General features: G+C 48.2%; 1 protein-coding gene across 1 annotated transcript in view; it reads left to right on the top strand.

Moving 5' to 3' along the window:
- The window catches only part of LOC140403820 (myocardin-related transcription factor A-like), a 271,655-nt gene that overhangs the window by 231,685 nt on the left and 12,027 nt on the right, over positions 1–27,943 (top strand). Inside the window, 4 exon segments of the mRNA XM_072491982.1 lie at positions 16,362–17,483; positions 23,130–23,234; positions 23,622–23,765; positions 23,767–23,787. Of these exon segments, the coding sequence (XP_072348083.1) occupies positions 16,362–17,483; positions 23,130–23,234; positions 23,622–23,765; positions 23,767–23,787 (1,392 nt within the window).

Here is a 27,943-nt window from a genome sequence, read left to right on the forward strand (position 1 = left end):
TGTCCATGCCAGCCCGAGGACATCCAGGTGTCTTTTCTAATCCCACCTTCCTGCCCCCAGGCCACAGCCCTGTAGCTGACAGCAATTAAGGTGCAGATCCAGGTACTTTTTAAAAGAGTTTAGGATCTCTGCCTCCACCACCAACTCGGGCAGCAAATTCCAGCCTCCCACTACCCTCTGCCGTAAAAACATTCTTCCTCATGTCCCCTCTCCACCTTCTGCCACTTATCTTGAATCTGTGTCCCCTGGTTCTAGAATTCTCCACCAAGGGAAACAATTTGATCCTTCTACATTATCACTTCCCCTCATAATTTTGAACACCTCAATTAAATCACCCCTCAGCCTTCTTTGTTCCGAGGAAAATAACCCCAATCAGTCCAATCTCTCCTCCTGGCTACACTTTTCCAGCCCTGGCAACATTCTTGTAAACCTCCTCTGCACTCTCTCCAGAGCAATAACGTCCTTCCTGTAATGTGGCGACCAGAGCTGCGCACAATACTCCAGTTGTGGCCTCACCAGTGTTTTATACAATTCCAACATTATATCCGTACTTTTATATTCTATACATTTGCCAGTAAAGGAGAGCATTCCATATGCTTTCTTTACAACCTTATCTACTTGAACTGCTGCCTTCGGGGACCTGTGTACTTGTACGGCAAGCTATCTCACTTCATGTACTCCTCTTAGTATATTCCCATTTATTGTGTACTCCCTATAACCGTTTGACCTCCCTAAACGTATGATCTCACACTTCTGTGTTAAAATCCATCTGCCACTTTTATCGCCCATTCCACGACCCATCTTTATAATTTTGGCGATTATAGCTACACTGTCCACTACTCAACCAATCTTTGTGTCGTCTGCAAATTTCCCAATTGTGCCCCCCACGTTCACATCCAGATCGTTAATATATAACACAAACAGTCAGGGTCTCAGCATCGAGCCTGTGGAACACAACTTGAAACAACTTTCCATTTGAAGGGCAGCCATCGGTTTGGGGTGACACGGTGGTATAGTGGTTCGCACTGCTGCTTCACAGCTCCAGGGACCCAGGTTCAATTCCAGCCTCGGGTGACTGCCTGTGCGGAGTTTAAACTTTCTCCCCGTGCCTTCAGGTGCTCCAGTTTTCTCCCAAGTTCCAAAGATGTACAGGTTAGGTGGATTGGCCATGCTAAATTGCCCCTTAATGCCCAAAAGGTTAGGTGGGGTTACTGGGTTATGGGGATAGAGTGGAGGCGTTGGCTTAAGTAGGGTGCTCTTTCCAAGGGCCGGTGCAAACTCAATGGGCCGAATGGCCTCCTTCTGCACTGTAAATTCCATGATTTTATTCTATGATCGACCTTTGTTACCTGTTACTAAGCTAACTTTTTATCCTGTTCGCCCATTGTCCTGTATCCCATGGGTTTTTACTTTTTTGACCAGGGACCTTGTCAAGCACCCCACATCCATTGCACTACCTTCATCAACCCTTCTTGTCACTTTCTCAAATAATTCAATCAAATTTGTGAGGGATGACCTTCCTTTAACCAATCCATGCTGACTATTCCTGACTAGTCCATGCCTTTCTATGTGACAGTTAATCCCATCTCTCAAGATTGATTCTACTAATTTGCCCACCACTGACGTGAGACTATCTGGCCTATAATTGTTTGTCATTTCATTCCATCTCTTTTGAAATGATAGATCCATGTTTGTATTTCTCTAGTCCTCCGGTAACTCTTCTGTATCGAGTGAGGATTGGAAAATCATCCTCAAAACATCTGTTATCTCCTCCCTGACATCCTTCAGTAGTCTCGGAAACAATCCATCTTTCCCTGGCGACTTGTCAACTTTCAAAGATTCCGACCCTTTAAGTACTTCCTCTCTCTTTATGATTATCCTGCCCAGTATCTCAGTGTTCTTCCTGGACGACAGCACCATCCATTTCCTTTGTAAACACGGAGACAAAATATTAATTTAAAACCCTTCCCACAGACTCTGCATATACACACAAGTTCCCTTCTTCATCTCTGATAGGTCCCACTTTTTCCTTAACTGTCCTTTTACCATTAATATATTGGTGAAACACCGTTGCGTTTTCTTTAACATTATTTCCTAATCCTTTTTCATGGCCTCGATTTGATTTCCTTCTAGAATCATAGAATCCCGACAGTGTCCATTGCTCCCGACACAGGGGATACAGGACAGGGTGCTTTCAGGGGTGTGGGTCGGAGAGGGCAAGGTGTCAGAGATTTACAGAGAGATGAGGGAAGAGGGGGAGGAGTCGGTGGGAGAACCAAAGGGAAAGTGGGAAGAAGAATTAGGGGAGGAGATAGAAGAGGGTATGTGGGCTGATGCCCTAAGCAGGGTAAACTCCTCTTCCTCATGCGCCAGGCTTAGCCTGATTCAATTTAAGGTGCTTCATAGAGCACACATAACGGGGGCAAGATTGAGCAGGTTCTTTGGAGTGGAGAACAGATGTGGGAGGTGTGGCGGGAGCCCGGCAAACCACGCACATATGTTTTGGGCGTGCCCGGCACTGGAAGGATATTGGAAGGGAGTGACGGGAGTGATCTCGCAGGTGGTGAATGCCCGGGTCAAACCAGGCTGGGGGTTAGCTCTATTTGGAGTTGCGGAAGAGCCGGGAGTGCAGGAGGCGAAAGAGGCCGATGTCGTGGCCTTTGAGTCCCTAGTAGCCCGGCGCAGGATCCTACTTATGTGGAAAGAGGCGAAACCCCCCGGACTGGAGGCCTGGGTAAACGATATGGCGGGGTTTATTAAACTGGAGCAGATAAAGTTTGCCCTGAGAGGATCGGCTCAAGGGTTCACCAGGCGGTGGCAGCCATTTCTCGACTACCTAGGGGAACGTTAGAGGGAAGACAGATGACCAGCAGCAGCAACCCAGGGGGAAGGGGGAGGGGAAGGGAGGGGGGTTTAGTTTAGTATAGGTCAATAGATAATGGGGTTTTGTTACTTGTGTATTGTTAAAAATTTCTATTTTGTTATCGTTCCGTTTGTTTTGTAAGAGGGAAAAATGTTGTTTAGAAAAAATTTTGAATAAAATATATTTTTTTTAAAAAAAGAATCCCTACAGTGCAGAAGGAGGGTATTAGGCCCATTAAGTCCGCCCCGACCCTTCAAATGAGCTCTCTACCCATATCCACTCCCCCATCCAGCCTGCCCTATTCCCGTAACCCCATAACCTTACCAGCACATCCCTGGACACTAAGGGGCAATTTAGCGTGGCCAATCTATCTAACCCGCACGTCTTTGACATGTGGGAGGAAATCCACGCAGCCATGGGGAGAACGTACAAACTCCACTCAGACGGTCACCCATGGCCGGAATTGAACCCGGGTCCCTGGTGCTGTGAGGCAGCAGTGCTAACCACTGTACCACCGTGCCGCCCATATTTATTTTATATTATTTCATTATTTAACACTTCCTATACTCGTCAAGGCTATCTGCGATGCTTAGTTCCTTGTGCCTACTGTACGCTTTCTTTTTCTGTTTGATCTTCCCCTGTATTCCTTATGGGCAGCACGGTAGCATTGTGGATAGCACAATTGCTTCACAGCTCCAGGGTCCCAGGTTCGATTCATGGCTTGGGTCACTGTCTGTGCGGAGTCTGCACATTCTCCCCGTGTCTGCGTGGGTTTCCTCCGGGTGCTCCGGTTTTCTCCCGCTGTCCAAAGATGTGCAGGTTAGGTGGATTGGCCATGGAAAATTGCCCTTAGTGTCCAAAAAAGGTTAAGTGGGGGGTTCCTGTGTTACGGGCATAGGGTAGATATGTGGGCTTGAGTAGGGTGCTCTTTGCAAGGGCCGGTGCAGACCCGATGGGCCGAATGGCCTCCTTCTGCACTGTAAATTCTATGATTTATCTCGCCAACCTGGGGGGGGGGTCTAGATTTGGCAGTAGCGCTCTTATTCCTGGAGGGGACGTGTCTACTTTGCACATTTAGAATTTCACTTTTTAGTGCTTCCCACTGGTTTTCCACTGATTTATCCTCTAGCAGTGCGGACCAGCCCACCTCAGCTAAGTCCCTTCTCATTTCTGCAAACTTCGCCTTCCCCAGTTCAAAATGTTTACTCCTGCTTTATCTCTGTCCTTTTCCATGGTAAAACTGAATCGAACTTTCCCGATGTAGAACATAGAACATTACAGCGCAGTACAGGCCCTTCACCCACTTGCCCTTCTTCGTTTCCCAAGACTACGTCTCAAATTGCATCTCCTCTTGTTGGGTTTGTCACTAACTAGTTGAAAATATTTTCCTGGACACACTGCATGAGTTTTGCTCCCTCAGTTCCCCCGATGTTGTTTGAATCTCAGTTGATATTGGTTAAAATCTCACACTATTATTGCCCCCTTGTTCTTACAGGCAGAAACTTGCCTTCATATTTGATCTTCTATCTCCCTCTCACTATTTCGCAGTCTGTAGTATATTCCCAGTGGTGTGACTGCCCCGTTTTTTATTTTCAGGCTCAGCCGATAAAGCCTCGTTTGTTGATCCGTTTAGTATATCAGCCCTTCTCACAACTGGAATTAATTCTTTAAACATTAGCGCTCCTCCCACAAAACTGTGAATTCACCCAGTGAGCGATTGAAGGGACTTCAGTGATTATCTAATGACCGCTGTAATTGATCTTTTTTCTTTTTGTTTTAAATTTAGAGTACCCAATTATTACTTTTTTAAATTAAGGGGCAATTTACACGGGGCAGTTTACGCGGGGGCAGTTTACGCGGGGGCAGTTTACACGGGGGATTTTTTTTAAATTGGGGCTGGTATAGCACAGGGCTAAATCACTGGCTTTGAAAGCAGACCAAGGCCAAGGCCAGCAGCACGGTTCAATTCCCGTACCAGCCTCACCGAACAGGTGCCGGAATGTGGCGACTAGGGGCTTTTCACAGTAACTTCATTTGAAGCCTAATTGTGACAATAAGCGATTTTCATTTCATTTAGCGTGGCCAATCCAGCTAACCTGCACGTCTTTGAATTGTGGGGGTGAGACCCACGCAGGCGCGGGGAGAATGCAAACTCCACGTGGACAGTGATCCGGGGCCAGGATTCGAACCCGGGGCCTCAGCGCCGTAGGCAGCAGTGCTAATCACTGTGCCACGTGCCGCCCTGTATTGATCTTTTCATGTGGTTCTGAGATGAGGGATTGAACCTTAGCCCTCCCGGATGGACATAAAAGATGTCAGTGTATTGTTGGAAAAAGAGCAGTAGAGCCCTGCCTGGTGCCCCGGCCAATATTTATCCCTCAGCCAACACCTAAAAACAGACAATCTGATCATTTATCAAATTGCTGTTTGTGGGAGCACACACTTCCCAGTGTTTGGAAGCAGACTGAGTGACATCGCCAAGGTATAAGGGCCAATATCAATCAGCAGGCAGATTACTTCTCCAGGAAGTGAATGGATTGCAATTTATAGTGAATTGCTGTTAACATTTAAAACTCCTCATCATTTGAAAAGTTACAAAATATTCCAGGTTAATTATCTGCAAACGAAGATTTGAATTACTAGTAGGCTCTTCGGCCCCTCCAGCATTCTCCGCCATTTGATGTGATCACAGCTGATCTGATTGCGCCTTCAGATCTAACCCCTACAGCCTTTGAATCCTTGGTCAGTCAAGAATCTCTCAATAACACAATCTTGATATTCACGGCATGGTGGCACAGTGATTAGCACTGCTGCCTCACAACTCCAGGGATCCGGGTTCAATTCTGACCATGGGTGACCGTGTGGAGTTTGCACGTTCTCCCCATATCTGCGTGGGTTTCCTCCATGTGCTCCGGTTTGCTCCCACAGTCTAAAGATGTGCAGGTTAGGTGGATTGGCCATGCTAAATTGCCCCTTCGAGTCCAAAAAGGTTAGGTGGAGTTACTGGGTTACGAGGATAGGGTGGAGGTATGTGAGCTTGGGTAGGGTGCTCTTTCCAAGACTCGATGGGGTGAATGGCCTCATTCATCACTGTATATTATCTGAATCTATGAAAGCCAGAATCACAGAATACTACAGTGCAAAAGATGCCCTTCAGGCCATCGAGTCCTGCCTACCTGATCCCATTTGCCAGCACTTGGCCCATCACCTTGATTGTTAACACGTGTCAAGCCCTCATCAAGGCTTCGCTTGAGAATTTAAATGATAAAAGAGACATTGCTGCCGTCAGCCATGGTACGGTCCACCAGAATGCGGGGGATGGGCTGCCAATCTCGCTTGCAGCCCATTTGAAGTCCTGATCATGATGTGCGGCCAGGGGAAAGGGAGGGAGCTGTTTCACCAGTTGTAGAATTGTGTACCTCGTGCCAAATTGATTTGAACCATGCGTTGCAGTGAACATTCAATTCCAAACTGATGGCTGCATTTCCACCAGGATTTTCCTCTTTGAGGCCGTTTACAGATATTTCAGAAATACCCAAAATGGATGTTCTCTCCCCCCTCACTTTTTCTTGAGGACTCTTTGTGTTGCTCTGAATTCCACACGACTCTGAAACCCCACCGCCACGTCTCCGTCGCGGTCACCCTTTAGATGTGAGATGCCAGCCGGCAGCTTGAATACAGGAGGCGATCGCTTCCTTTGATGAATTTGCAATCCGTAATTGCGGTCCATCCTGCCAAGGAGGACAAAGAACAAAGAAAAGTACAGCACAGGAACAGGCCCTTCGGCCCTCCATGTCTGCAGCGACCATGCTGCCCGTCTAAACTAAAATCTTCTACACTTCCGGGGTCCGTATCCCTCTATTCCCATCCTATTCATGTATTTGTCAAGATGCCCCTTAAATGTCACTATCGTCCCTGCTTCCATCACCACCTCGGGCAGCGAGTTCCAGGCACCCACCTGTGTAAAAAAAACTTGCTTCATACATCTCCTCTAAACCTTACCCCTCGCACCTTAAACCTATGCCCCCTAGTAATTGACCCCTCTGCCCTGGGAAAACGTCTCTGACTATCCACCCTGTCTATGCCCCTCAGAATTTTGTAGACCTCTATCTGGTCGCCCCTCAACCTCCGTCATTCCAGTGAGAACAAACCGAGTTTATTCAACCGCTCCTCATAGCTAATGCCCTCCATACCAGGCAACATCCTGGTAAATCTCTTCTGCACCCTCTCTAAAGCCTCCACATCCTTCTGGTAGTGTGGCGACCAGAATTGAACACTATACTCCCAAGTGTGGCCTAACTAAGGTTTACAGCTGCAACATCACTTGCCAATTTTTCTACTCAATGCCCCGGCCAATGAAGGCAAGCATGCCGTATGCCTTCTTGACTACCTTCTCCACCTGTCAGTGACCTGTGGACCTGTACACCTAGATCACACTGACTGTCAATATTCTTGAGGGTTCTACCATTCACTGTATATTCCCTACTTGTATTAGACCTTCCAACATTTGTCTGGATTAAACTCCATCTGCCATCTCTGCGCCCAAGTCTCCAAACGATCTAAATCCGGCTGTCGTCTCTGACAGTCCTCATCGCATTCCGCAATTCCACCAACTTTTGTGTCGTCTGCAAACTTACTAATCAGACCAGTTACATTTTCCTCCAAAACATTTATATATACTACGAACAGCAAAGGTCCCAGCACTGATCCCTGCGGAACACCACTAGTCACAGCCCTCCAGTCAGAAAAGCACCCTTCCATTGCTACTCTGCCTTCTATGACCTAGCCAGTTCTGTATCCATCTTGCCAGCTCACCTCTGATCTCATTTTAGGAAGGATGTGGAAGCTTTGGAAAAGGTGCAAAGAAGATTTACCAGGATGTTACCTGGAATGGAGAGTAGGTCTTACGAGGAAAGGTTGAGGGTGCTAGGCCTTTTCTCATTAGAACGGAGAAGGATGAGGGGCGACTTGATAGAGGTTTATAAGATGATCAGGGGAATAGATAGAGTAGACAGTCAGAGACTTTTTCCACGGGTGGAACAAACCATTACAAGGGGACATAAATTTAAGGTGAAAGGTGGAAGATATAGGAGGGATATCAGAGGTAGGTTCTTTACCCAGAGAGAAGTGGGGACATGGAATGCACTGCCTGTGGAAGTAGTTGAGTCGGAAACATTAGGGACCTTCAAGCAGCTATTGGATAGGTACATGGATTACGGTAAAATGATATAGTGTAGATTTATTTGTTCTTAAGGGCAGCACGGTAACATTGTGGATAGCACAATTGCTTCACAGCTCCAGGGTCCCAGGTTCGATTCCGGCTTGGGTCACTGTCTGTGCGGAGTCTGCACGTCCTCCCCGTGTCTGCGTGGGTTTCCTCCGGGTGCTCCGGTTTCCTCCCACAGTCCAAAGATGTGCAGGGTAGGTGGATTGGCCATGATAAATTGCCCTTAGTGTCCAAAATTGCCCTTGGTGTTGGGTGGAGGTGTTGAGTTTGGGTAGGGTGCTCTTTCCAATAGCCGGTGCAGACTCGGGGGGCCGAATGGCCTCCTTCTGCACTGTAAATTCAATAATCTATGATTAATCTAGGACAAAAGTTCGGCACAACATCGTGGGCCGAAGGGCCTGTTCTGTGCTGTATTTTCTATGTTCTATGTTCATGTGACTTCACTTTTTGTACCAGTCTGCCATGAGGGACCTTATCAAAGGCCTTACTGAAGTCCATATAGACAACATCCACTGCCCTATCTGCATCAATCACTTTTGTGACCTCCTCAAAACTCTATCAAGTTAGTGAGACATGACCTCCCCTTCACAAAACCATGCTGCCTCTCACTAATACGTCCACTTGCTTCCAAATGGGAGTAGATCCTGTCTCGAAGAATTCTCTCCAGTAATTTCCCTACCACCGACGTAAGGCTCACCGGCCTGTAGTTCCCTGGATTATCCTTGCTACCCTTCTTAAATAAAGGAACAACATTGGTGATTCTCTCGCCTCCGGGACATCACCTGAAGACAATGAGGATCCAAAGATTTCTGTCAAGGCCTCAGCAATTTCCTCTCTTGCCTCCTTCAGTATTCTGGGTAGATCCCATCAGGCTCTGGGTACTTAACTGCCTTAATATTTTTCAAGACACCCAACACCTCGTCTTTTTGGATCTCAATGTGACCCAGGCTATCTACACCCTTCTCCAGTCTCAACATCCACCACTCAACATTCTCTTTGGTGAATACTGATGCAAAGTATCCATTCAGTACCTCACCCATTTCCTCTAGCTCCACACATAGATTCCCTCCCCTGTCCTTCAGTGGGCCAACCCTTTCCCTGGCTACCCTCTTGCTTTTTATGTACGTGCAAAAAGCCTAGGGATTGTCCTTAACCCTATTTGCCAATGACTTTCCGTGACCCCTTTTAGCCCTCCTGACTCCTTGCTTAAGTTCCTTCCTACTTTCCTTATATTCCACACAGGCTTCGTCTGTTCCCAGCCTTCTAGCCCTGACAAATGCCTCCTTTTTCTTTTTGACGAGGCCTACAATATCTCTCGTTATCCAAGGTTCCCGAAATTTGCCGTATTTAATCTTCTTCGTCACAGGAACCTGCCAGTCCTGAATTCCTTTCAACTGACATTTGAAAACTTCCCACATGTCAGATGTTGATTTACCCTCAAACATCCGCCCCCAATTTAGGTTCTTCAGTTCCCGCCTAATATTGTTCTAATTAGCCTTCCCCCAATTTAACACATTCCCCTCGGACCACTCTTATCCTTGTCCACCAGCACCTTATAGTTTACTGAATTGTGGTCGCAGTTCCCGAAATGCTCCCCTACTGAAACTTCTACCACCTGGCCGGGCTCATTCCCCAATACCAGGTCCAGTACAGCCCCTTCCCTAGTTGAACTGTCTACATATTGTTTTAAGAAGCCCTCCTGGATGCTCCTTACAAACTCCGCCTCGTCCAAGCCCCTGGCACTAAGTGAGTCCCAGTCAATATTGGGGAAGTTGAAGTCTCCCATCACCACAACCCTGTTGTTTTTACACCTGTTATGGGCGAGGCGTTTTCAGATCCCCAAAATGTATCACGGAGTTCAACCAACCTCTCCCTTTAATGGATTTGTTGCTTTTCTGAGCACACGGCTTTTTCCCTAGGTGTGAGATTACAATTATGGACACGTGGGTTTTTAAACACAAAACACTGTTTATTTCATGAACTCAACTTAACATCTTAAATAAACATTGGATCTCTTAACGCCCCTTACTTCAAAGATAACTCAGAAAATATTGCAACAGTAAATAATTCCTCAAAATGTTCCTTCAAACTTCCAAGAGACTGAACACCTTTAAACAAAATCACATCAGGTTAAAGGATCTATATATTTATGAGTTTAAATCACCCAAATGATCCAGAGATGGTCTTTTATGGCAGAGGTCACAGCAACTCCAGCTCACTGCAAAACAAGCTGCTTTTCAAACTTGCCGCTCTCTGGAAACACACAGACACACACACTTTTTTTAAACCAAAACTAAAAACCTTCAAAATGGCTGAACTGAGCTGAGCTCCACCCACTCTATGACATCACTGTTTTCTTAAAGGTACACTGCTTAAACATCCATGTCTTAAATGTACCCTCACATGACACACCTTTCCAAAATCTGTCTACCTATCTGCTCCTCTATATCCCGCTGGCTGTTGGGAGGCCTGTAGTAAACCCCCAACATTGTGACTGCACCCTTCTTATTCCTGATCTCTACCCATATAGCCTCGCTGCCCTCTGAGGTGTCCACCCGTAGTACAGCTGTGATATTCTCCCTCACCAGTAGCGCAACTCCTCTACCCCTTTTACATCCCCCTCTATCCCGCCTGAAACATCTAAATCCTGGAACGTTTAGCTGTCAATCCTGCCCTTCCCTCAACCAGGTCTCTGTAATGGCAACAACATCATAGTTCCAAGTACTAATCCAAGCTCTAAGTTCATCTGCCTTACCCGTAATATTTCTTGCATTAAAACATAAGCACTTCAGGCCACCAGTCCCGCTGTTTTCAGCAACATCTCCCTGTCTGCTCTGCCTCAGAACCATACTGGCCCTATTCCCTAGTTCTCCCACAGGTTTTTCACCTTCTGACCTATTACTCCGGTACCCACCCCCCTGCCATACTAGTTTAAACCCTCCTGTGTGACACTAGCAAACCTCGCGGCCAGGATATTTATGCCTCTCCAGTTTAGATGCACCCCGTCCTTATACAGGTCACACCTGCCCCGGAAGAGCTCCCAGTGGTCCAGAGAATGAAACCCTCTCTCATACACCAGCTGTTTAGCCACGTGTTTAGCTGCTCTATCTTCCTATTTCTAGCCTAGCTAGGATGTGGCACAGGGAGTAATCCCAAGATTTCAACCCTAGAGGTCCTGTCTTTTAACTTTCTGCCTAGCTCCCTGAACTCCTGCTGCAGGACCTCATGCCCCTTCCTGCCTATGTCGTTAGTACCAATATGTACCACAACCTCTGCCTGTTTGCCCTCCCACTTCAGGATGCCCTCTACCCGTTCGGAGACATCCTGGACCCTGGCACCAGGGAGGCAACATACCATCCTGGAGTCTCTTTCACATTCACAGAAGCACCTATCTGTGCCCCTGACTATAGAGTCCCCTATGACTATTGCTGTTCTGCGCTTTGAGCCTCCCTGCTGAACATCAGAGCCAGCTGTGGTGCCACTGCTCTGGCTGCTGCTGTTTTCCCCTGAGAGGCCTTTCCCCCCAGCAGTATCCAAAGGGGTATACTTGTTCGAGAGGGGGACAACCACAGGGGATTCCTGCACTGACTGCCTGCCCTTCTGGTGGCCACCCATCTCTCTGCCTGCACCTTGGGTGTGACCACATCTCTATAACTCCTATCTATGACACTTTCCGCCACCTGCATGCTCCTAAGTCACAGAAGAAGACCTTCTGGCCACCCTTTGAAGATATTGTCCAACAGGGTCACTGGATGGTGACCATGAGGTACCAGGTGGGTGCGACAGGAGGGTATAGGTGTGCCCATGTTGCTGTACTAGCTGAAATCTTCCTGGACAGTATCTGTGGGCCAACAGCGACTACAGAACTGTGCACCATGAAAGTGGATTCAACAGTAATCTTGAAAAGAAAATTGGACAAATGGTGAGAGGGGAAAAATTGCAGGATTGTGGAGAAACTGGATCGCGCTTTTTGAGAGGTGGTGCAGGCATGGTGGGCCGAATGGCATCCTGTGCAGCAGGCTCTGCACGGAGTGGTGTCTATTCTGGTGAGTAGGGTGGTGAGGGTCTGGAACGCGCTGCCTGGGAGGGGGATCGAGGCGGGTTGACTCACATCCTTTAAAAAGTACCCGGATGAGGTCTCGGCACATCACAACAAAGAAATGTACAGCACAGGAACAGGCCCTTCGGCCCTCCAAGCCCGTGCCGACCATGCTGCCCGACTAAACTAAAATCTTCTGCACTTCCTGGGTCCGTATCCCTCTATTCCCATCCTATTCATGTACTTGTCAAGATGCCCCTTAAATGTCACTATCGTCCCTGCTTCCACCACCTCCTCCGGTAGCGAGTTCCAGGCATCCACTACCCTCTGCGTAAAAAACTTGCCTCGTACATCTACTGTAAACCTTGCCCCTCTCACCTTAAACCTATGCCCCCTAGTAATTGACCCCTCTACCCTGGGGAAAAGCCTCTGACTATCCACTCTGTCTATGCCCCTCATAATTTTGTAGACATCTATCAGGTCTCCCCTCAACCTCCTTCGTTCCAGTGAGAACAAACCGAGTTTATTCAACCGCTCCTCATAGCTAATGCCCTCCATACCAGGCAACATTCTGGTAAATCTCTTCTGCACCCTCTCTAAAGCCCCCACATCCTTCTGGTAGTGTGGCGACCAGAATTGAACACTATACTCCAAGTGTGGCCTAACTAAGGTTCGATACAGCTGCAACATGACTTGCCAATTCTTATACTCAATGCCCCGGCCAATGAAGGCAAGCATGCCGTATGCCTTCTTGACTACCTTCTCCACCTGTGTTGCCCCTTTCAATGACCTGTGGACCTGTACTCCTAGATCTCTTTGACTTTCAATACTCTTGAGGGTTCTACCATTCACTGTATATTCCCTACCTGCATTAGACCTTCCAAAATGCAGTACCTCACATTTGTCCGGATTAAACTCCATCTGCCATCTCTCCGCCCAAGTCTCCAAACAATCTAAATCCTGCTGTATCCTCCGACAGTCCTCATCGCTATCCGCAATTCCACCATCCTTTGTGTCGTCTGCAAACTTACTAATCAGACCAGTTACATTTTCCTCCAAATCATTTATATATACTACAAAGAGCAAAGGTCCCAGCACTGATCCCTGTGGAACACCACTGGTCACAGCCCTCCAATGAGAAAAGCATCCTTCCATTGCTACTCTCTGCCTTCTATGGCCTAGCCAGTTCTGTATCCACCTTGCCAGCTCACCCCTGATCCCGTGTGACTTCACCTTTTGTACTAGTCTACCATGAGGGACCTTGTCAAAGGCCTTACTGAAGTCCATATAGACAACATCCACTGCCCTACCTGCATCAATCATCTTAGTGACCTCCTCGAAAAACTCTATCAAGTTAGTGAGACTCGACCTCCCCTTCACAAAACCGTGCTGCCTCTCACTAATACGTCCATTTGCTTCCAAATGGGTGTAGATCCTGTCTCGAAGAATTCTCTCCAGTAATTTCCCTACCACTGAAGTAAGGCTCACCGGCCTGTAGTTCCCTGGATTATCCTTGCTACCCTTCTTAAACAGAGGAACAACATTGGCTATTCTCCAGTCCTCCGGGACATCCCCTGAAGACAGCGAGGATCCAAAGATTTCTGTCAAGGCCTCAGCAATTTCCTCTCCAGCCTCCTTCAGTATTCTGGGGTAGATCCCATCAGGCCCTGGGGACTTATCTACCTTAATATTTTTTAAGACACCCAACACCTCGTCTTTTTGGATCACAATGTGACCCAGGCTATCTACACCCCCTTCTCCAGACTCAACATCTACCAATTCCTTATCTTTGGTGAATACTGATGCAAGGTATTCATTTAGTACCTCGCCCATTTCCTCTGGCTCCACACATAGATTCCCTTGCCTATCCTTCAGTGGGCCAACCCTTTCCCTGGCTACCCTCTTGCTTTTTATGTACGTGTAAAAAGCCTTGGGATTTTCCTTAACCCTATTTGCCAATGACTTTTCGTGACCCCTTCTAGCCCTCCTGACTCCTTGCTTAAGTTCCTTCCTACTTTCCTTATATTCCACGCAGGCTTCGTCTGTTCCCAGCCTTTTAGCCCTGACAAATGCCTCCTTTTTCTTTTTGATGAGGCCTACAATATCACTCGTCATCCAAGGTTCCCGAAAATTGACGTATTTATCCTTCTTCGTCACAGGAACATGCCGGTCCTGTATTCCTTTCAAGTGCCACTTGAAAGCCTCCCACATGTCAGATGTTGATTTGCCCTCAAACATCCGCCCCCAATCTATGTTCTTCAGTTCCCGCCTAATATTGTTATAATTAGCCTTCCCCCAATTTAGCACCTTCATCCTAGGACCACTCTTATCCTTGTCCACCAGTACTTTAAAACTTACTGAATTGTGGTCACTGTTACCGAAATGCTCCCCTACTGAAACATCTACCACCTGGCCGGGCTCATTCCCCAATACCAGGTCCAGTACCGCCCCTTCCCTAGTTGGACTGTCTACATATTGTTTTAAGAAGCCCTCCTGGATGCTCCTTACAAACTCCGCCCCGTCTAAGCCCCTGGCACTAAGTGAGTCCCAGTCAATATTGGGGAAGTTGAAGTCTCCCATCACCACAACCCTGTTGTTTTTACTCTTTTCCAAAATCTGTCTACCTATCTGCTCCTCTATCTCCCGCTGGCTGTTGGGAGGCCTGTAGTATACCCCCAACATTGTGACTGCACCCTTCTTATTCCTGATCTCTACCCATATAGCCTCACTGCCCTCTGAGGTGTCCTCTCGCAGTACAGCTGTGATATTCTCCCGAACCAGTAGCGCAACTCCGCCTCCCCTTTTACATCCCCCTCTATCCCGCCTGAAACATCTAAATCCTGGAACGTTTAGCTGCCAATCCTGCCCTTCCCTCAACCAGGTCTCTGTAATGGCAACAACATCATAGTTCCAAGTACTAATCCAAGCTCTAAGTTCATCTGCTTTACCCGTAATACTTCTTGCATTAAAACATATGCACTTCAGGCCACCAGACCCGCTGTGTTCAGCAACCTCTCCCTGCCTGCTCTGCCTCAGAGCCACACTGTCCCTATTCCCTAGTTCTCCCTCAATGCTCTCACCTTCTGACCTATTGCTCCCGTGCCCACCCCCCTGCCATACTAGTTTAAACCCTCCCGTGTGACACTAGCAAACCTCGCGGCCAGGATATTTATGCCTCTCCGGTTTAGATGCAACCCGTCCTTCTTATACAGGTCACACCTGCCCCGGAAGAGCTCCCAGTGGTCCAGATAATGGAAACCCTCCCTCCTACACCAGCTGTTTAGCCACGTGTTTAGCTGCTCTATCTTCCTATTTCTAGCCTCACTGGCACGTGGCACAAGGAGTAATCCCGAGATTACAACCCTCGAGGTCCTGTCTTTTAACTTTCTGCCTAGCTCCCTGAACTCCTGCTGCAGGGCCTCATGCCCCTTCCTGCCTATGTCGTTAGTAGCAATATGTACAACGACCTCTGCCTGTTTGCCCTCCCCCTTCAGGATGCCCTCTACCCGTTCGGAGACATCCTGGACCCTGGCACCAGGGAGGCAACATACCATCCTGGAGTCTCTTTCACGTCCACAGAAGCGCCTATCTGTGCCCCTGACTATAGAGTCCCCTATTACTATTACTCTTCTGCGCTTTGACCCTCCCTTCTGAACATCAGAGCCAGCCGTGGTGCCACTGCTCTGGCTGCTGCTGTTTTCCCCTGATAGGCTATCCCCCCCGACAGTATCCAAAGGGGTATATCTGTTCGAGAGGGGGACAACCACAGGGGATTCCTGCACTTACTGCCTGCCCCTTCTGGTGGTCACCCATTTCTCTGCCTGCACCTTGGGTGTGACCATATTTACATAACTGCGATCTATGACTCTTTCCGCCACCTGCATGCTCCTAAGTGCATCCAATTGCTGCTCCAACCGAACCATGCGGTCTGTGAGGAGCTCCAGTTGGGTGCACTTTCTGCAGATGAAGCCATCCGGGACGCTGGAAGCCTCCCGGACCTGCCACATCTCACAGTCAGAGCACAGCACCCCTCTAACTGACATTGCGTCAATTAATTAAAATTCAAATTAAAAAAAAAAAATTTTTGTTGAATATTTTTAATGGGATTAGGTCGGCAGGTCAGGTGGTTTTCCTGTACCGGTTGAGACTCGATGGGCCGAAGGGCCTCTTTGCTGCATTATTCTGTGATTCTGATTCTGTGCTGTGGTTGACATTTTCCTTTCTGCCTGTAGGTGGCTGAACTGAAGCAGGAGCTGAAGCTGCGAGCCTTGCCTGTATCGGGAACTAAAACTGATCTGATTGAACGGCTGAAGAACTATCAGGAGCAGAACAAAGGCAGCGGAAATCCATCCATCACAGCGACCACTGCCAGCAAGACTGGCACCGCCACCTCAAAACCCACTGAAATGATGGTCGCCTTCCCGTCTGCCCGCTTGACCAGCACTCCGGCCGTGGTCGCCAACATCACTGCCGGGGATGTGATGGTCACCACGGTGACGGGGGGGTCCGCGGTGAGGCTGGGCAGTACCAGCTCCACCCCTCCAGTGTCACCTGCCCCCTCTGACCGCTCGGTGCACAGCATGGAAGAGAGCGCGACCCCAGAGTCGGCCACCGAATCCCTCCAGTCTTCGCCTCTGCGGGTCATTGTCAAAGAAGAGCCTGCCTTTGTTAATGGCCTGGCGGGCATCGCCACGCTGGTGCCCAGTGGCATCCGGAGATGTGACCGAGAGTCAGGCAGGGACACGCAAGCTGCAACCAAGGACCTGATGTTGCAGGAAAAGGACAAGCAAATCGAGGAGCTGACCAGGATGCTGAGGCAGAAGCAGAAGCTGGTGGAAGCTCTCCGGCTGCAGTTGGATCTGGAAAAGAGAACCCAACTCCAGCTACCCGCCACCAGCGTGCCCTCCGCTGTACTGAGCAGTCGGAAAATCAGCCCCACCACCGTCAAGCAGGAGAGCCCACCTTCCAGCTGCCTGTTTTCTGGGCTGCCCACGCCCTCCGCTCCCAATAAATCCATCCCGCTCCTCAACCACGCCAAGCCCCCCAGGAGAAACACAAGTCCTGCCGATGCCCCTGGGTCGAACTTGATGCCAATGAAGGCCTTGTTGGTGAAGCAGGAGACGAGCGCAGGCACCTGCGAGATGCCCACACCAACGTCAGCTGCCCTGCGGAGCCCAGCGCAGTCAAACCACGTGGCCACGGCAGCACCGACGACAATCTTGCACAACCAAACACCTAGCCTGTTGGCTAACGGAGTGGGGGCTCACATCCTCCTCACAGTGACTCCACAAAAGAACAAAGTGCACCGTGTGCACCCCTCCGCGAGCACTGCCAAGAGTCAACCGCAAATACAGGTACTCCACGGAGCTGTTTGCATTTCAAGGGGGGGTGAGGTGGGGGCTCTGCTGCAACATTTCCAAGATTAAATAGAACGCACATCACACAAATGGGGCCCTTCGGCCCAACCGGTCCAGACTAGCCTCCTCTCTTTCTTCATCTCACCACATCGGCATTTTGAGGCAGGTGCTGACTGGGTTTGATGAGGGAGCTGTTACCAGGTGGGTTTTCCCTTGGGGATTCTGGAAAGAGGGGGCCATAGACTCATGATAAGGGGATGACCGCTTTTTGCATCGAGATGAGCGATTCCTTTGACTAGAGGGTGTGAATCTTCGGAATTCCTATCCGAGAGGGCTGTGTAGGCCCAATCGTTGAGTAAGTTCGAGTCGGAGATTGATAGATTTTTTTGGACATTAACGGAATCAAGAAATATGGTGGTCGGTCGAGTTGGTGATGAGCTGGGCCTGAATGGCCTAATCCTGCTCCTGTTTCTTATGTTCCTGTAGCCTTTGAGCTGACTTCAGGTTGCCTTTATAAAAGTTAGTTTTGTGAGATGGGAGGAATAAGATAGTGCTGGGAATTTGGCACTACTGTATGGTGGGTCAGGTCGTTAGGACCGAGAGAAGACCGAAAAACAGAAAATGCTGGGAATGACGAGGGGTTGTCATAATAATAATCTTTATTGTCACAAGTTGGCTTACATTAACACTGCAATGAAGTTACTAGTCACCACATTCCGCCGCCTGTTCAGTTACACAGAGGGAGCATTCGGAATGTCCAATTCACATAACAAGCACGTCTTTCGGGACATGTGTGAGGAAACCGGAGCATCCGGAGGAAACCCACGCAGACACGGGGAGACAGTGCAGACTCCGCACAGACAGTGACCCGAGCCGGGAATCGAACCTGATTCTTGATTAATAAGGGGATCAGGGGTTATAGGGAGAAGGCAGGAGAATGGCAATGAACACATATCAGCCATGATTGAATGGCGGAGCTGACTCAATGGGCCGAGTGGCCTAATTATTCTTCTGTCTTATGGTATTATAATGGGGTGAGATGAAGCAGGATTGTCAGAGGCTTACTTGGAGCATAAACATGGGCACAAACCATTTGAGTGATGGCGGCACGGTGATGCAGTGGTTAGCACTGCTGCCTCATGGTGCTGAGGACCCGGGTTCGAACCCGGCCCCGGGTCACTGTCCGTGTGGTGTTTGCACATTCTCCCCGTGTTTGCGTGGGTTTCACCCCCACAACCCAAAGATGTGCAGGGTAGGTGGATTGGCCACGCTAAATTGCCGCTTAATTGGATAAATAATAATTGGATACTATTTTAAATTTAAAAAATTAAAATATATATTTTTTAAGCCATTTGAGCTGATGGGTTTGTGCCTGTTGCAGTCTTTGCTGCCTGTTAGAACATAGAACATTACAGCGCAGTACAGGCCCTTCGGCCCTCGATGTTGCGCCGACCTGTGAAACCACTCTAAAGCCCATCTACACTATTCCCTTATCGTCCATATGTCTATCCAATGACCATTTGAACGCCCTGAGTGTTGGCGAGTCCACTACTGTTGCAGGCAGGGCATTCCACACCCTTACTACTCTCTGAGTAAAGAACCTACCTCTGACATCTGTCTTATATCTATCTCCCCTCAATTTAAAGCTATGTCCCCCTCGTGCTAGACATCACCATCCGAGGAAAAAGGCTCTCACTGTCCACCCTGTCCAATCCTCTGATCATCCTGTATGCCTCAATTAAGTCACCTGTTGACATTCTTCTCTCTAACAAAAACAGCCTCCAGTCCCTCAGCCTTCCCTCATAAGATCTTCCCTCCATACCAGGCAACATTCTGGTAAATCTCCTCTACACCCTTTCCAATGCTTCCACGTCCTTCCTATAATGCGGCGACCAGAATTGCACGCAATACTCCAAATGCGGCCGCACCAGAGTTTTGTACAGCTGCAACATGACCTCATGGCTCCGAAACTCAATCCCTCTACCAATAAAAGCTAACACACCGTACGCCTTCTTAACAACCCTCTCAACCTGGGTGGCAACTTTCAGGGATCTATGTACATGGACACCGAGATCTCTCTGCTCATCCACACTACCAAATGACTTACCATTAGCCCAGTACTCTGTCTTCCTGTTATTCCTTTCAAAATGAATCACCTCACACTTTTCTGCATTAAACTCCATTTGCCACCTCTCAGCCCAGAGCTGCAGCTTATCTATGTCCCTCTGTAACTTGTAACATCCTTCCGCACTGTCCACAACTCCACCGACTTTAGTATCATCTGCAAATTTACTCACCCATCCTTCTACGCCCTCCTCCAGGTCACTTATAAAAATGACAAACAGCAGTGGCACCAAAACAGATCCTTGTGGTACACCACTAGTAACTGGACTCCAGTCTGAACATTTCCCATCAACCACCACCCTTTCTCTTTTTTCCAGCTAGCCAATTTCTGATCCAAACTGCTAAATCACCCTGAATCCCATGCCTCCGTATTTTCTGCAGTAGCCTACCATGGGGAACCTTATCAAACGCTTTACTGAAATCCATATACACCACATCAACTGCTTTACCCTCATCCACCTGTTTGGTCACCTTCTCAAAGAACTCAATAAGGTTTGTGAGGCACGACCTACCCTTCACAAAACCGTGTTGACTATCTCTAATCAAATTATTCCTTTCCAGATGATTATACATCCTATCGCTTATAAACCTTCCAAGACTTTGCCCACAACGGGCAGCACGGTAGCATAGTGGATAGCACAATTGCTTCACAGCTCCAGGGTCCCAGGTTCGATTCCTGGCTTGGGTCACTGTCTGTGCGGAGTCTGCACGTCCTCCCCGTGTGTGCGTGGGTTTCCTCCGGGTGCTCCGGTTTCCTCCCACAGTCCAAAGATGTGCAGGTTAGGTGGATTGGCCATGCTAAATTGTCCTTAGTGTCCAAAATTGCCCTTAGTGTTGGGTGTGGTTACTGGGTTAAGGGGTTATGGGGATAGGGTGGAGGTGTGGGCTTCGGTAGGGTGCTCTTTCCAAGAACCGGTGCAGACTCGGTGGGCCGAATGGCCTCCTTCTGCACTGTAAATTCTATGAAACAGAAGTAAGGCTCACTGGTCTATAGTTACCTGGGTTGTCTCTACTCCCCTTCTTGAACAAGGGGACAACATTTGCTATCCTCCAGTCTTCTGGCACTATTCCTGCAGACAAAGATGACTTAAAGATCAAAGCCAAAGGCTCAGCAATCTCCCCCCTAGCTTCCCAGAGAATCCTAGGATAAATCCCACCCTGTTTGTTTCTGTTACAGCAGTAAAGCTCAATGCCAGCAGAGGGAGCTGCTGCCACGTGAAAAGCAGGCCCTGTCCCCTCTGAAGTCAGTTTGTTTTAATTCAGAGCCAATGACACGGCAAGAATTGTTTTGTTGAATAGATTGTTCATGAAAATGGCGATTTATTTTGTTTCAAACACTCAGTTTGATTTGTACGACTTTGAGGCACTGATGCCGAAGTTTATTTTGGTCACGTTTCGAGATGTGTTAAACTGCAATACGTCTGGTGGCATAGAAACATAAAAATAGAGGCCCTTCGAACCTGCTCGGCCATTCATTATGATCATGGCTGATCATCAGGTTCAGTACCCAGATCTCCCCCCCCCCATATCCCTTGATCCCCTAATCCCTTCTTGAAATTACACAAAAGTTTTGGCCTCAACTACTTTCTGTGGTAGCGAATTCCACAGATTCTCCACTCTCTGGGTTATGAAATTTCTCCTCACCTCAGTCCTTATCCTCAAACTATGACCCCTAGTTCTGGACTCCCCCACCATCGGGAACATTCTTTCTGAATCTACCTTGCCCGATCCTGTTAGAATTTTGTAAGTTTCTATGAGATCCCCTCTCACGCTCCTAAACTCCAATAAATATAATCCTAATTTGGGCAGCACGGTAGCACAGTGGTTAGCATAATTGCTTCACAGCTCCGGGGTCCCGGATTCGATTCCCGGCTTGGGTCACTGTCTGTGCGGAGTCTGCACGATCTCACTGTGTCAGCATGGGTTTCCTCCGGGTGCTCCGGTTTCCTCCCACAGTCCAAAGATGTGCGGGTTAGGTGGATTGGCCATGCTAAATTGCCCTTAGTATCCAAAAAGGTTAAGTGGGGGTTGCTGGGTTGCGGGGATAGGGTAGCTACGTGGGCTTGAGTGTGTTGCTCTTGTAAGGGCCGGTGCAGACTCGATTGGCCGAATGGCCTCCTTCTGCACTGTAAATTCTATAACCCATTTACTCTCTCCTCATGTGACAGTCCCGCCATCCCAGGAATCAGCCGGGTAAACCTTCGCTGCTCTCCCTCCATAGCAAGAACTCCTTCCTCAGATAAGGAGACCAAACTGCACACAATACTCCAGGTGTGGCCTCACCAATACCCTATACAATCGCAGTGAAACATCTCTATTCCTACACTCAAATCCTCTCGCTATGAAGGCCAACGTACCATTTGCCTTCTTTACTGCCTGCTGTACCTGGGCACTTACTTTCAGCGACTGATGCACGAGGACACCAAGATCTCGCTGAGTATCCGCCTCTCTCAATTTACACCCATTCAAATAATAATCTGCCTTCATATTGTAGCTACCGAAGTGGATAACCTCACATTTATCCACATTATATCACCTGCCATGCACATGCCCACTCACTCAGCCTGTCCAAATCCCGCTGAAGCATCTCTGCGTCCTCCTCACAGTTCACCCTCCCACCCAACTTTGTATCATCTGCAAATTTGGAGATCATACATTGAGTTCCCTTGTCCAAATCATTAATATATAAAGTGAACAGTTGGAGTCCCAGCACACATCCCTGTGGTACCCACTAGTCACTGGCCTGCCAATCAGAAAAAGACCCATTTATTTCCAACTTCCTGTCTGCTAACCAGCTTTCTATCCATCTCAAGCCACTACCCGCAATCCCATGTGCGCCTTAACTTTACATATTAAATGCTGTGCAAGACCTTGTCGAAAGCTTTCTGAAAGTCGAAATAAACCATATTCACTGGTTTTCCCTGGTCAACTCTACTCATTGTATCTTCAGAGAATTCCAGTAGATTTGTCGTGCATTATTTTCCTTTCGTAAATCCAAGCTGACTTTGTCTGATTATAGCACTGCTTTTCCAATTGCTGTGCTAGGAAATCCTTCATAATGGACTCCCAGTAACTTCCCTACTACCAATATTAGGCCCACTGGTCCCTGTTTTCTCTCTACCTCCCTTATTGAATAACGGGGTTTATATTCACTACCCTCCAATCTGTAGGAACTATTCCAGATACAGTATTGGAATAGGTGCTTCACTCTCGTGCAATGGCATCTAAGCTGGACAAAGCCTGTTTCAAGCAACCTTCAGATGCTGCCACCTCTAAGGTAACATCCCCTCAGTACTGCACTGAGGCGCCAGCCTAACTGATGTCAGATTGGAGGCTGGGAGTGTTAAAGACCGGGCAAACTGATGGCTCACGTGGCAGAGGATCGAGTTTCCCACGTTTGGAGTTCTGGAACTCCACAGAAAAAACAAGGTTGCTCCATTCTGGACCGGATTGGCACATTCTGGCACTATTCTAGTTGTCTCATTTTTGTTCTCTTTCCCCCCCCTTTCTCTTTTTCAGACAGTGCCGTCCCCTCCATCCCAGGAACAGACGCAGCAGCCAGCGGCAAACACCCAGCCAAAGCAGCAGTCACAGGAAGAAGTAATGAACCTGGCAGTAAAAAAGGTAGACCCTTTGTGTTTGTGGAGCTGAATCATCCCCCCCCCCCCATCCTCCTCCTCCTGGTGGACTGGGCTGAAATAAAGTTCTGTAATGTTAATTTCTGCACAGTGGGGGCAAATGGGAATGGGACATGTAGATAGCGAGTTGATTTATTGGGGAAATATCACAGAAGAAGTGCCAGATTGTAACGACAAGACAAATAAAAACAAGTAATTCATGCATAGGCCCAATGGGACTGCCTTCTCATTATTACAGTGTTTGGACATTTCGAAGGTGTAAAGCTTTGGGGGAGCTGCATTTATTAAAAGCACGTCACGGCGAGGCAGGGTTTGTGTCTTTGTCGCTGAGTAACAGTTTCCAAGGAGCTGTATCTGTTTGTTTGAACTGTAGGACCCGAAGTTGGGACTGCAACTGATCACTGGGACATCCGGTGCCGTGCTCTCTTACTCCTTTTCACCCCCAGTCCTGGAACCCTGCTTTGCAAATAACATAACTGAGAGCTCACTAAAAGCCAGGGTGAATGCTGTGAATAATGGGCCCCAGCTCCACACACAAGGTTAGTTTGTACATCGCCTCAGATGGTTCAGAAACTGTGACTTGTATCCGATGCCCACAGACCATTTTGTTTTGACAAGACCAGGAGACGCCCCCTTTTCCCCACCCCCTCACTTTAATTGTCTCTGAAGATGCGGCATCATCCTCATTCTAAAAACCACCGACTGCCCCATCCCCCGTGTGTGCGTGGGTTTCCCTCCGGGGTGCTCCGGTTTCCTCCCACAGTCCAAAGATGTGCATGTTAGGTGGATTGGCCATGTTAAATTGCCCTTAGTGTCCAAAATTGCCCTTAGTGTTGGGTGGGGGTTACTGGGTTATGGGAATAGGGTGGAGGTGTTGACCTTGGGTAGGGTGCTCTTTTCAAGAGACGGTGCAGACTCGATGGGCCAAATGGCCTCCATTCTGCACTGTAAATTCTATGATAATCCGTTTCACTTCCAAATGAATTAAATTGAATGGCAGAGGTCTCTCTCTCTCTTCTGAATTCCCCAGGAGCTTGGGGAGCCATTAATTTGTGTGTTTTTCTCCATGGCAACATCTCGGGCCAATTAGAGTTGAGTAGCCAACCAATCAGCACCCTGTCCTCCTGTTGTGATAGTTTGAAATTTGGTATTCTTGTGTGTCCTGGTGAGTGTGGGAAGAAAAGCTTTCACAACATTGCTCTTTTCAGCAAAATCCAAGAGTTTCTTCTCTCTTTCCCATTGGCTGTGTGCCTGAAGGACTGTGGTGGTGGTGGGGGGGGGGGGGGGGGGGGGGGGGGGGGGGGGCTGCAGTTTGAAGTGGGAGGTCATGTGATGAATCATCCGGAAATACTTTCAACCATAGTTGCAACCCCTACTCCCTTATTTTTGTCATGGTGAATCCTCAAATCCCTACAGTGCAGAAGGGAGGCACCCCAGCCTGTCAAGTTGGCACTGACCCTCTGAAAGAGCACCCTACCCAGGCACACTCCCCTCGCCCCGGCCTCATAAACCCACCCAACCGGCACATCTTTGGACATTAAGGGGCAATGTAGCATGGCCAGTCCACCCAACCTGCACATCTTTGGACCAGATCATCACGGTGTCCTTGCACTTTCCAGAATTGGTTTGCAGAGCATCGCTCGACATTGGGAGCACCTTGTGATTTAAAAAATGGTGGGGGTGGGTAGGTTCCATCGCAGAACCACCACCTCATAAACCAGTGTCCATGTGTCACTTTTAACAACTGCCCCCCATTGCAGCTGATCTGGATGGGGACCAAGGATGAGGGACTTTCGTTCCTTGGAGGGAATTGGGAAAACAGACAAGGTTAATGGGAGGTTTAATGAGCATTGTAGGGGAAACATATTAGCATGGATAGCGGAATGGCTAGCTAACAGGAAGCAGAGTAGGCATAAATAGGCCATTTTTCAGATGAGCACCATGTCCTGGGATCAGTGCTGGGCCCTCAAATATTTACAATTTACATCAATCATTTGGATAACGTGACCAAATAGTTACTAAATTTGCGAATGATGCAAAGATTAAGTCGGAAAGTAAGTTGTGAAGTGGCCATGAGGGGTTGGTTAGGTGAGACGGCAGACATTTGGCAAGGTGAGTGGGCAGACATTTGGCAAGTGGAGTATAATGTGGAAAATGTGAACTTGTTTTGTGAGAGATTGGGCTGTGTTCTCAGGAATTTAGGAAAAGCACGGTGATCTTATTCCATTTATAAAATTGTTGAGGGCGGCATGTGGTGCAGTGGTTAGCACTGCTGCCAAAGGCGCTGAGGTCCCAGGTTCGACCCCGGTCCTGGGTCACTGTCCGTGTGGAGTTTGCACATTCTCCCCGTGTCTGAGTGAGTTTCACCCCCACAAAGATTATCATAGATTTACATAGAATTTACGGTGCAGAAGGAGGCCATTTCGGCCCATCGAGTCTGCACCGGCTCTTGGAAAAGAGCACCCTACCCAAGGTCCACACCTCCACCCTATCCCCATAAACCCAGTAACCCCACCCAACACTAAGGGCAATTTTGGACACTAAGGGCAATTTAGCATGGCCAATCCACCTAACCTGCACATCTTTGGACTGTGGGAGGAAACCGGAACACCCGGAGGAAACCCACGCACACACGGGGAGAAACATGCAGACTCCACATAGGCAGTGACCCAAGCCGGAATCGAACCTGGGACCCTGGAGCTGTGAAGCAATTGTGCTATCCACAAGGCTACCGTGCAGGCTGGGTGGATTGGCCACGTTTAAATTGCCCCTTAATTAGAAAAAAATAAAAATTAATTGGGGTACTCTAAATTTTTTTTTTAAAAAATAAATAAAACTGTTAAGGGACTTGCTGAGGTCGATGCTGGGAGGATGCTTTCCCCGGCTCTGTGCAATCGGTAACCAGCAGCCACAGTCCCTGGATCAGGGGTTGGCCATTTGGGATTGAGATGAGAAATTTTCTTTACTCAAAGGGGAAAGGATCTTTGGAACCCCTTCTCCGTCTCTTCTCCTGGCCCTGATGGAATGCATGCCAGAGTGCTAAAAGAGATGGCTAGGGAAATTGCAAATGCACTCGTGATAATTTACCAAAATTCACTAGACTCTGGGGTGGTCCCGGCGGATTGGAAATTAGCAAACGTGACACCACCGTTTAAAAAAAGGAGGTAGGCAGAAAGCAGGTAATTATAGGCCAGTGAGCTTAACTTCGGTAGTAGGGAAGATGCTGGAATCTATCATCAAGGAAGAAATAGCGAGGCATCTGGATGGAAATTGTCCCATTGGGCAGGCGCAGCATGGGTTCATAAAGGGCAGGTCGTGCCTAACTAATTTAGTGGAATTATTTGAGGACATTACCAGTGCGGTAGATAACGGGGAGCCAGTGGATGTGGTATATCTGGATTTCCAGAAAGCCTTTGACAAGGTGCCACACAAAAGGTTGCTGCCTAAGATAAAGATGCATGGCATTAAGGGGAAAGTAGTTAGCATGGATAGAGGATTGGTTAATTAATAGAAAGCAAAGAGTGGGGATTAATGGGTGGGACTCTGGTTGGGCAAACAGTAGCTAGTGGTGTCCCCTCAGGGATCAGTGTTGGGCCCACAATTGTTCACAATTTACATAGATGATTTGGAGTTGGGGGACCAAGGGCAATGTGTCCAGGTTTTGCAGATGACACTAAGATGAGTGGTAAAGCAAAAAGTGCAGAGGATACTGGAAGTCTGCAGAGGGATTTGGATAGGCTAAGTGAATGGGCTAGGGGTCTGGCAGATGGAATACAATGTTGACAGATGTGAGGTTATCCATTTTGGTAGGAATAACAGCAAAAGGGATTATTATTTAAATGATAAAATATTAAAACATGCTGCTGTGCAGAGAGGACCTGGGGTGTGCTAGTGCATGAGTCGCAAAAAAGTTGCTTTACAGGTGCAACAGGTGATTAGGAAGGCAAATGGAGTTTTGTCCTTCATTGCTAGAGGGATGGAGTTTAAGACTAGGGAGGTTATGCTGCAATTGTATAAGTTGTTAGTGAGGCCACACCTGGAGTATTGTGTTCAGTTTTGGTCTCCTTACTTGAGAAAGGGACATACTGGCGCTGGGAGGGTGTGCAGAGGAGATTCACTAGGTTAATCCCAGAGCTGAAGGGTTTGGATTATGAGGAGAGGTTGAGTAGACTGGGACTGTACTAGTTGGAATTTAGAAGGATGAGGGGGGATCTTATAGAAACATATAAAATTATGAAGGGAATAGATAGGATAGATGCGGGCAGATTGTTTCCACTGGCGGGTGAAAGCAGAACTAGGGGGCATAGCCTCAAAATAAGGGGAAGTAGATTTAGGACTGAGTTTAGGAGGAACGTCTTCACCCAAAGGGGTTGTGAATCTATGGAATTCCTTGACCAGTGAAGCAGTAGAGGCTCCTTCATTAAATGTTTTTAAGATAAAGATAGATAGTTTTTTGAAGACTAAAGGGATTAAGGGTTATGGTGTTCAGGCCGGAAAGTGGAGCTGAGTCCACAAAAAGATCAGCCATGGTCTCATTGAATGATGGAGCAGGCTCGAGGGGCCAGATGACCTACTCCCTGTCTCCTAGTTTCTTATCTTCTTATGTTCCTCCTCCCCCTTCTCCTCCCCTTCTCCTCCTCCCTCCACCCCTTCTCCTCCTCCCTCCCCCCCATCTCCTCCCACTCCCCCATCTCC

This window comes from Scyliorhinus torazame, chromosome 29, assembly GCF_047496885.1.
Source record: "Scyliorhinus torazame isolate Kashiwa2021f chromosome 29, sScyTor2.1, whole genome shotgun sequence".
Lineage (NCBI taxonomy): Eukaryota > Metazoa > Chordata > Chondrichthyes > Carcharhiniformes > Scyliorhinidae > Scyliorhinus > Scyliorhinus torazame.